This window comes from Ascaphus truei, chromosome 14, assembly GCF_040206685.1.
Source record: "Ascaphus truei isolate aAscTru1 chromosome 14, aAscTru1.hap1, whole genome shotgun sequence".
NCBI lineage: Eukaryota > Metazoa > Chordata > Amphibia > Anura > Ascaphidae > Ascaphus > Ascaphus truei.
The window spans coordinates 7,185,492-7,196,853 of record NC_134496.1 but is presented as its reverse complement, the minus strand read 5'-3'; the positions used below and the strand labels follow the sequence as shown (position 1 = coordinate 7,196,853).

At 45.0% G+C, this 11,362-nt stretch overlaps 1 protein-coding gene across 6 annotated transcripts in view; it reads right to left on the bottom strand.

Moving 5' to 3' along the window:
• Positions 1-11,362, bottom strand: part of MYO7B (myosin VIIB) — a 234,965-nt gene that overhangs the window by 140,815 nt on the left and 82,788 nt on the right. For all 6 annotated transcript variants that reach the window (XM_075569626.1, XM_075569627.1, XM_075569629.1 and 3 more), the window contains 2 exons: positions 11,148-11,308; positions 9,867-10,001 (listed from right to left, as the gene is read on the bottom strand). In XM_075569626.1, the coding sequence (XP_075425741.1) occupies positions 9,867-10,001; positions 11,148-11,308 (296 nt within the window). The remainder of the gene's footprint in view (positions 1-9,866; positions 10,002-11,147; positions 11,309-11,362) is intronic.

Here is an 11,362-nt window from a genome sequence, read left to right as displayed (position 1 = left end):
TGTATACCGGTATAACCTCTCTGGGCGTGTATGTGTATACCGGTATTACCTCTCTGGGTGTGTATGTGTATACCGGTATTACCTCTCTGGGTGTGTATGTGTATACCGGTATAACCTCTCTGGGCGTGTATGTGTACACCGGTATTACCTCTCTGGGTGTGTATGCGTATACCGGTATTACCTCTCTGGGTGTGAATGTGTATACCGGTATTACCTCTCTGGGCGTGTATGTGTATACCGGTATTACCTCTCTGGGTGTGTATGTGTATACCGGTATTACCTCTCTGGGAGTGTATGTGTACACCGGTATTACCTCTCTAGGCGTGTATGTGTACACCGGTATTACCTCTCTGGGCGTGTATGTGTATACCGGTATTACCTCTCTGGGTGTGTATGTGTATACCGGTATTACCTCTCTGGGTGTGTATGTGTATACCGGTATTACCTCTCTGGGTGTGTATGTGTATACCGGTATTACCTCTTTGGGTGTGTATGTGTATACCGTTATTACAGCTCTGGGCGTGTATGTGTATACCGGTATAACCTCTCTGGGCGTGTATGTGTATACCGGTATTACCTCTCTGGGTGTGTATGTGTATACCGGTATTACCTCTCTGGGTGTGTATGTGTATACCGGTATAACCTCTCTGGGCGTGTATGTGTACACCGGTATTACCTCTCTGGGTGTGTATGCGTATACCGGTATTACCTCTCTGGGTGTGAATGTGTATACCGGTATTACCTCTCTGGGCGTGTATGTGTATACCGGTATTACCTCTCTGGGTGTGTATGTGTATACCGGTATTACCTCTCTGGGAGTGTATGTGTACACCGGTATTACCTCTCTAGGCGTGTATGTGTACACCGGTATTACCTCTCTGGGCGTGTATGTGTATACCGGTATTACCTCTCTGGGCGTGTATGTGTATACCGGTATTACCTCTCTGGGTGTGTATGTGTATACCGGTATTACCTCTCTGGGAGTGTATGTGTACACCGGTATTACCTCTCTAGGCGTGTATGTGTACACCGGTATTACCTCTCTGGGCGTGTATGTGTATACCGGTATTACCTCTCTGGGTGTGTATGTGTATACCGGTATTACCTCTCTGGGTGTGTATGTGTATACCGGTATTACTTCTCTGGGCGTGTATGTGTATACCGGTATTACCTCTCTGGGCGTGTATGTGTATACCGGTATTACCTCTCTGGGTGTGTATGTGTATACCGGTATTACCTCTCTGGGTGTGTATGTGTATACCGGTATTACCTCTCTGGGTGTGTATGTGTATACCGGTATTACCTCTCTGGGTGTGTATGTGTATACCAATATTACAGCTCTGGGCGTGTATGTGTATACCGGTATTACCTCTCTGGGCGTGTATTTGTATACCGGTATTACCTCTCTAGATATGTATGTGTATACCGGTATTACCTCTCTGGGCGTGTATGTGTATACCGGTATTACCTCTCTGGACGTGTATGTGTATACCGGTATTACCTCTCTGGGCGTGTATGTGTATACCGGTATTACCTCTCTGGGCGTGTATGTGTATACCGGTATTACCTCTCTGGGTGTGAATGTGTATACCGGTATTACCTCTCTGGGCATGTATGGATATAGTGACCTGACCAGTTTGAGGGGCTGCGGGATTTCCCCGAACAGAGAGAGAGCAGAGCTGCTCCTAGGGGGCTAGGCAGCTTCCTCCGTCCTTATTGGTGGCTGCTGGTAATGCAGCCAACCTGGAGGTGGTGTCAGGATCCTGGGGTGGGGCCAAGGAGAGGAGGAAACAGCGTGGAGCGGAGGTATGTGTGTTTGTGCCTTTCCCCATTGTGTCCAGTATTTTTGCAGAAGCCATCTGATAACCCTAAGTTTACTCAATACACATGAGCCCCGGATTTCAGGGATCTCACAGCATTTATCAATTAGACAATGCTCACTGCACTGTTAAAGCAACAGTCACCCCACCCCACCCCCCCTCAAAATGTCACTGATAGTTCACGTTGTGCTGATCTATTTCTACTAATATTTTTCCCGAAATCTACATTTGTGCTGAGTATTCATCTGTTTTATATTTCATTGCATCGGCTGTTACCATGGCAACCTGCGTTGTCCTGGTGGCCATTTTCACCTCCCAGCGAGACACATTTTCAGCATTGGAAATTCATTGGAATACCAATCACAGACGTTAAAACAGCGGCAACACGACTTTGCCAAGGAAGCGAGACATTTAGTTTTTTATGGTGAGCAAACCACAAAGATAGCCAAAATCAGATAGCACTCCAGTTTTAACCTACAAAAGAAAATGTATTAGAGAATCAACGTTTCGGTGCAAAATGACACCTTCCTCGGGACATGATTGTGTCATTTTTGCACCGAAGCACTGAATACCACACATTGGGGAGCCCACGAGGACCCTTACTGCTACCGGCGTCTGTCTTACTTGGTCACACACGCGTGTTATTCCAGTCCTGCTGTAAGTAGGGTTTTGGGTTTTAACCCCTTGATGACGCGCTGCAGCAGGCTCCGTTTGTTTTATTAAATAGTTATTTTATTTTCAGCTTGTTTGTTTAGTGTTATGTCTCTTGTTATGTGTTCTATGTTATTTGTTCAATTTTAATATTACGTATTACACTATTATTTTCTTTTTGTTTCTGTCCCTATGTCACGGACCCCCGGATTTGAGATCTTTCAGTGATTGGACCATTTGGATTCTCTCCCCCTTCATTTGTTTGGACTCTATTTGGGACCTGAAAAAGAAAAAAACCTGGCGCCAAAAGTTCAAATGGAAAGTCCTGTGATCCTCAAGAAATCTGCACACATGCTTGACAGGCCATGAAACGAGAAAAAGAAAAACAAACACAAATCATAGCGTAACACTGCAGGGTAAAACAGTACTACACTAAAAAACATAAACAGTGACACTCCTAGTGACAATTATAGTATAAACAATTTATTAAAACTAGGACTATGCCATAAAATAAGCACTGAAATAATATGAGAACAGCTGGTCATCCGGTGGTGGAAAAATCAGAGCCCTACTTACAAAAAGCAGGGTGAAAACATGCGATGGAATAACAGAGTCCTCTCAGCGCAGGAGGTAATCCTTGCAGAGTTTGAGCTCTGCTCCGCCTGTACTCACGCCCGAAAATCCCTTCAGAGGTAAACAGGAACAGTGCCGGTGATAGAGGCTGGTCTTCAGGGTGCACAGCGCAACAGCACGTGTGGCCGGCTCCCCTCACTTCCTCCTCCTGGTTCACAGGCTGTCTTAGTGCGCCTGCGCGTGAGTGTGCCCGTACACTTAAAGGGACAGGGGCTGCGGTCTGATTGCCGGGAGCTACCAGAACTTGAAAGCTCTAGACCAAATGTCCAACATAAAAGTTCAATGCCAAACTCAGAGTGACTGTGTCACCTGCCCTACGCGTTTCGTAGATGTGAATCTACTTCCTCAGGGGCTACAAACAGATACCTCATGACACACTAATATACCCTATCCAATTAAAAATTAATTAGCAATTTAAAGCGATATCGCCTACATGTCATTAGTATCAAATCACTATGCTCACATAACTCGCACAACCTGACAGACATACATAAACATTACATAACATAAAATAAATGACCACATACCATTATGATATCTCAACAAAGTGCTTAACTTTATACAATATAAATACAAAATTTTTTTTTGGAATACCAAAAATTGGCCAAGTATCATTCAAAACTCCCACGGTGTTTCTAATCCAATAATTCAATCCCTCAAAGATTCCAAATGAGCACTAGTTGGACTGGCAACAGACAGGTATAATATTACCCAATTTACTTGAATCAACACATACTACTATTTATAACCTATATTAAGTCACAAAGTTTCATATATATTAATAATACCGGTACTTCAGTTACCAAAAAAGGAACCCAGCTCAAAATCAATATTAAGCCCGTTAGGAGAAAGAGTTTTAAGTTCATATATCTAAAAGGCCTCTCGTCTATTGATGTGTTAAACTTATCTCCACCTCGCCAATTCGGTGTACACAATTCAATAGGTTGACAAACAAGGCCTTTGGGATTTTTATCATGGTGAACCAAAAAATGGTGATCAAGCAGATATAAGCAGTCTCTTAATAATGAAAGTCTTATCTGTTCCTTGGAGGGAAAATCTTCTCTGGTTCAGCTCCCTTCCCTCAGGGTGTGTCAGCATTCAGGTTCAGAAGTTTCCCCTGTATCTTGTAAGCAGCTCTGCTGTTTCTTCTGGCAGGGCTTAAGACTGTTGTGAGAGTCATAGACAATCTCTGCTCTCTCTCCCAAGTTCAGCTCTCAGTCAGAGCTAAGGAGTTACTTCCTGTCTCAAAGGCAAGGTTTTTCGACCACCTCTAATCAGGCAGGTGGTGTTAGTTAATTTGCTACCAGTAGTTAACCACCACACTGCTGGATTAGAGGCACATTTGTGAACAGGGATAAGTCCCCTGTTACATACCTATCCTGTTTGTGGGAAGCTCGGGCTTACCACGGCCAAAGCCCATCCTTCCACTCTCATTCGAGATCTTTCTGTGACTTGAATGAGAGTGGATGGAGGAGGAGAACCCTCTGTCCCGCTGGGATTGGAGCCCTTTCTCCAGTTTATTTTTGTCTCCTCCCGAAGGTGCTTGAGATCAGCACTCCTCAGTCACTCGAGGAGGACTTTTTCCACGTAAAGTCTTTTTATCGCGTGCGCTGTCATGAGATTTCTGTTGCGTCGGGCACTCCTCTTTTTGTAGACAAAGTGTATGGCAACAGTTGTAGAGCAGCTAGGACTAGCCCTTAGAGTTTTCTGCTCTTGAAGAGGTCTTTCTGCAGTTTCTCCACACCACGGAGTCGCCAGTTCAGCTTCTTTGGGACTGAGTTGCACCTCCACCTCCTTTTCCAGAGAACGTCCTATTTTTTCAGCTTCCTCAGCTAAGGATTCTTCTGGCTTTGATTCTGTTTGTTGCCTGTTGGGCAGCTGTAGGTTTTGCTAGTGCTTTCTTAGGTGGCTCAAACTTCGTAATTTTGTTTTGAAGTTGCGTGGAGTCCCCAACTCTCACTGTACCCTTGTCCTCATGGGCATTAGTTACTGTGGGATACTGGTGCTTGGGCAGAGCCAATACCTTTTTCCGTATTGGAGGAATCTGTAAGTTACTGGCCTGCAGAGTCTCAACCTGTTTGTGTGCGTCTTGCAAGTCTCTTCTCAGGGAATCTATCTGCGCACTTTGCTTCCTCTGAGTCTGTATCAGAGTCTCCTTCATATTCTGGAGCTCTGTAATTTTTGTTGTCAAGGTTGCCGCTGCGTCTGTTTTCTCCTTGGTGTACTGACTCAAGGAAATGGAACAGTCTCTCTGTCTCTCCAGCTCTTGCTCCAGTTTCTGAGCCTTCTCACGCTCCCTCTCATACAGAGTCACCTGGTATCGAAGCTCCGCTTCCAATGATGCTCTGAAGACATGCAGCGTGGCCTTTAGCTCCTCATACTGCTCTGTGGGGACGTACTGGGTATTCAGACGTTCCTGCAGTGCTTGTACCTCTTTAGCAGCCTGCAGTTTTTCTTCCTGTAGCGTTTGCTGCTTCTCCTCAGCATATTGGAGGTGTGTACGCAGACCTTGCAGTTGGTTCTGCAGTCGGTGCTCTGCTTCAAACTTTTCCTTGACTTCTTCTGTCAACTGAAAATTTTCTTCTTTCAGTTTTAAGTTTTCTCTTTTTAATCTTGAATTTTCTCTTTTTTCAGTCTCTGTATTCTTCAGGGCTTCTTTGCAGTCCTCCTTCCATTTACGCACATCTGCTTTGAGAATGACACTCTGCTGGCGTGAGACTTCCTTCTCTAGGTTGAGGGTCTGAAGCTCCTTCTGAGAGACTTTGAGATCTCTATCAAGATTACCAATAGTTTCTTTAGCAATGTCCAGCTCCTCAGTGAGACTGTGTAGTTCCTTTCTGGAAACTTCCAGGTCTGTGCGGCAGCTGTTGGTCTCATGATGTGAGGCATCAAGCTCTATACGAAGAGTGTGAACCTCTTGCTGGAAGACTGTCATCTGCTTCAGTGCCTCCTCATACTTCCGCTTTAGCGTAGCCACCATTTTATCAGATTGGCTCTGCTTTTCATCCATAGCAGAAATAGTAGCCTTTGCAGTATCTAGCTCAGTCTTGAGATCCTCCAATTTGGTCTTGGCCGCAGAGTAAATTGCGAGCACAGTCTTCTGTAGCTCAGCATTATTTTTTCTCTCCCTTTCCAATTCTTCACAGAGCAGATCACAGTCATGCCTTTGCAATTTTCAGGACGTCTTCAGGGCTGGTCAAGGGACCATCACTCACTGGTTCCGGCTCCGCTTCCCTGGGATGATTGGTTGAGGGTTCCTTACTGTTGGCACCGGACAGACACTTCTTTGGGGTACACGACTTCTGCCTTGGGCCCTCTGGATATTCGGTTAACCGCGGGACGAATTCTCCATTTTCTCTAGGCCGCAGGGCAACTCGGTCCCCCTTTTCCTCAACAGGATCTGCGGACGTGTCTGTTCCTTCTACGGTAAGTGAAGAACTGCTTTTCTTTTTTCACCTTTTTGATTTGGATGACACCGTCCCTTCAGGGATATTGGGGTCTCCATCTTCATTTGAAATTTTAGCGGCTTCATTATATACGCAAGGCTTTTCTTGCAGTTGCTTTAGCTGACAGAAATATTGGGTGATCTGCTGCTCCCGCTCTGTCTCCTGCTGATCATATTCGTCAAAGAGAGCGGTCTTTTCTGATCGGGCCGAGTTCAGGCACCCCCACCATTCTTGGGGTGTTTTGTGGTTTGACTCGGTTCGGGTTCCCCGTAAGAGATGTCTTCCTTTTTATTAGACTGGAAGGGCCACTCTTCCGTGGGGTAGGGTTCATTACAGGAACGCTGCATCTTGTCCTCCATTTTTAGGCTATCAGCTGTAATTTTCTTCCTGACCTCAGGAGGCACTATTGCAGCTGTTGCCACTGTATTTGCTAGAACCCCCAATTGTGGTAGTCCTACAGATGGGCATATTTTGCTTGTAGAGGTCGTAGCTCTCACAGGCATCTCTGTAGACTTTTCTTTCTTGGGATTTTTTTTTTTTTCATATCAGCAGTGCTGTGCATGCATTTTCTCTTATCAGGTATACAAGATGTGCAGTTGCTAGGTAAAAAAAAAGTCTATTTGCTCTACACCATTTACTTGCTAGGTACAATCTCTCCGCTTCAGCAACAGAATTTGGTTTTCTGCCTGAGTTCAGTAATTTTCAGTCTCATCTTTGGGTATTATGGCATTCACACTTCACACTTTGGGTGTCTGTTTTTGCTCCCAAAATATATATAGGCAGACTTTTTTACTTGCAGAAAAAAAACATTCTTTGCAGTGGACTATTTCTTTCATTCCCGGCAGGGTGACTCAACATTCAGCAATTGGTTTTGAAAAACCTTTTACACAGTTCAGAAATCACTTTTTCCCCTATAGGGCAATTTTACACTCAGCATTTGTTTGCTAAAAATTCCCTTGCTTCAGCACAGTCTTGTATCAATTTTCACACTTTTCTGCATATACTCCATTCACAGCTGGTAGCCCTATGCGGTGTGGCAACCTTTATTTGCAAAATCAGTACCACTCGTGGGTCCCCATCTGTATTCACTGCTTCAGCGAAACTTTTGAAAACAACAAACACCTATCCCTTTTTTAAGGGCTGACTCACTTCTTGAACCCTGACTATGGCTGAAAGGAAAAAAACCCTATTTCAATGACCATATTACACTTTGTGATAGGCAAAATAAGGTTTAGCTACTTCAGCAGTCTCTTCTGGGTTTTTGTAAGTTTCAGTGCAGTGTGGTTTCAGTGGTGTTTCTCTAAGTTTCTCAGACTGTTTGTAGGCAAAAAGCATAAAAAAAAATTCACATAAAAATCTCTGGTCCTTTTTAACTACAAGGACACCTCTTATCCCACTTCTGACACCAAATGTAGACGGACGTTCACAGAGGTACACAATTGGAGGCTTTTATAAGGTGAAATTATAATAGGCTTTATTGTGCCTTTTCCTTTTTCATCAGGAAATCATCCAAACACAGGGGGGGGAGAAAGCTTCTATTCACTTGGGAGTATTTCTAGTGAAAATACCATGCAATTAATTCACAACTCCCCAAGTCAAGCATGTCTTGCAGCCCCAAAACATATAGCATGAAATAAGCAGATATAAGCAGTCTCTTAATAATGAAAGTTTTATCTGTTCCTTGGAGGGAAAATCTTCTCTGGTTCAGCTCCCTTCCCTCAGGGTGTGTCAGCATTCAGGTTCAGAAGTTTTCCCTGTGTCTTGTAAGCAGCTCTGCTGTTTCTTCTGGCAGGGCTTAAGACTGTTGTGAGAGTCAAAGACAATCTCTGCTCTCTCTCCCAAGTTCAGCTCTCAGTCAGAGCTAAGGAGTTACTTCCTGTCTCAAAGGCAGGCTTTTTCTACCACCTCTAATCAGGCAGGCGGTGTTAGTTAATTTGCTACCAATAGTTAACCACCACACTGCTGGATTAGAGGCACATTTGTGAACGGGGATAAGTCCCCTGTTACAGGGACCTATTGGACTTTTTGGGCGCTGGTCTGTATATGTTCTTTGTGCTTTCTCTGGTGTTGTTCTGCTAGTGTTCCTGGCTGCCCTGCACACATTGTGTACTGTTATATGTTCTATCTAGTTTCTATATTGGTTGTATTTTTATTTTTATGGTTTGTAGCGCCTAAGCACTTTCTTTTGTGTTGTTAGCTGAGTACACTTTTGGCGCTATATAAATAAAGACATACAATACAATAAAAGACAAAGGCTACGGAAAAGGTGTGGGTGCTGGTATTACGACCTTCATCACCGATGGAGGGGGGCGGACTGGTGGTTAATTTGGAGGAATGTGAGGGGTCCAAGAAGACGCGCTGCTGGGTCAGGGCCAGCTGCGGAGGGCAGGGGCGTACTCCTAAAAGTGACCCTAAGTCAGGGGGGGCGCGGGAGCTTGCAGAGACCCCACGCCCTTCCCTGAGGCATTAAAATGAAATGCCGAGGGATCGCGTGAGGCCTCTGCAACCGGGGGTTCAGACGCGTTGATGTGACGCGTAGCCAAGGCAACACTGCGTCAAATGACACCGCGATGTCATGCGGAGTGACATCACACTGCCATCTCCATGGTAACTGGGTCACGTGACGTCACGTAACCCCACAGTGTCATTTGACGCCGCCGAGCAAGGTGAGTGGGTGCGAAAGCGAGGGGGAGCAGGCAGGGGGGCGCAGCTCGAAATTTTTTGCGCTCCCCTGCCCTAAGTAATACGAACCATGAGTGCTCATTGGGTCAGGCAGCGGTGGTGAGCAGAAGTGGGGTCACTGGATGGGGGTCACTGGAGGACCAGGTCCAGGAGGTTGCGGTCTATGTTTTAATAAAATCCTGGGGCCATTTGTACCCAACCAAGGTGTCTGTATTTATTTGGGCGAGATATTGCAGGGGCGCTCAACTCCAGTTCTCACGCCCCTTCCCCTCCAGGTCAGGTTTTCAGAATATCCCAGCTTCAGCACAGGTGGCTCAATCAGTCCCTGCTTCAGCACAGGTGGCTCAATCAGTCCCTGCTTCAGCACAGGTGGCTCAATCAGTCCCTGCTTCAGCACAGGTGACGCAGTCTTTGACTGAGCCTCTGATTGCGTCACCTGTGCTGAAGCTGGGATATCATAAAACCTTGACCTGTTGGAGGTGGGGAGGGAGGGGGGAGTGCTTGATGACTGTAGTTGAGACCCCCCAGGTTATTGAATGGAATAGGCAAGAGTAAAGGGTACAAGGGTCATGTATTAGCATGTACACTATGGTCATGACATGAAGTCAGTGAGAGGTTAAACACAAGCACGTACCAGCGGCTTCTTGAGGTCATTGGGTTTGATGCAGCGGATAAAATAAGGCTGGCAGTTCCCCAGGATTCTCATCAGCTGCTCCAGGGACTGCTTGAACTGTCCGCCCAGAGTGGGCAGAGACTTTGTGTCGGAAATCTGCACGGAACCAGAGAGATAAATAGATCCATTGCAATTATCACCTGAAGGAGTCCATCCTTTCAATGCGACAGTGGGGATCGGGACACTACGGCACGGAAACAACCATTGAAGTTCATGGTGGGATAGTGCCCCGATCAGCACTATCACAGTGTAATGAATAATCCTTCATGTGTTTTGTATTAGTAGCTTTGGATGAAGGGCTTAGTCTATTTATCAAGGTCTCCCAGCTGCAAAACTAGGACAGAACTGGAGTCAACAGCAGATCCAGAATTATTAAAGAAAATAAATCAGGTTTTTTTCCCTTTCATAAATATGGTGCAATTTATTGCACTGTTATTGCTCCAGTTTTGCACCTTGGTGACTCAAACAGGCCCCTTAAAATTCCCAAGCACAGATTTCTCTCTGACTCCCTGAAACAATCACAAGTTACAGTCAGAAATACCACGTTCTACACGGACCTTTGTTTAAAACTTGCACTGTATGTGACACTGTACTGTACTATATATACTATACTATATATACTATACTGTACTATATATACTATACTGTACGTTTGCTTCCAGTGTGGCTGGAAATATAGTTCTTTGCAATGGCCTCTAGAAACAAAGAAGAAATCTGCAACCCACCAAATATAATTGTTTCTCTCAAATGCAAAACTACTAGTATGTTAGATGTTTTTCTTTTCTTCCTGAAAATCAACATTTGACCCTATTAGCCGGTGCTATACACACTTGAAATCGTTTGCAGCATTTCTTACCAGAGGATTAAACAATCATTCACTTTTACTTCAGTCCTCTAAAAAGAAAAGTTACACAAATTATAACGTTCCAAGTGACTATACTATCCCCAAATGAAAATGCATTTTAAGGCAGGGGTCTTCGGAGGAAACCACACAAATTAAGAACGTGGCTGACACGAGGAGTCTGTGGTTTCAGGGTTTATCTTCTCATTGAAGGTATAGAAGGTTTTGTGGTGGATAACCATATACAAAGACCCTTGAGAAACAGAACGCAAGAGCATTGCATCCCCTTCTCGCATGAGTTTACAATCTCATTTTATACCCTGCAAACGGGAGGACAGACAAAAGGCAATATCTGGATCCAAGTACTGTGTATGTGAAGCCGGAGAGGAGATGGGACAAACCTTGAGTGAATGGTTAGGGCCTGCGTGTCGGATGGTCCCACGGGTGGAGGAGGTTGGGCTTTTCTCCACCTGGAAGACCTGCTTCAGGAATTTGCTGGTGGAGGAATGGATTAAGAGAAGGAGGTCTGTGCTCAACAAATCCCGGTTTTTGTCCAGGAACCCTGAATAAGGGAAGAAAATTACCGTCACTGATTTTTAACATGGTTACCCCCAAC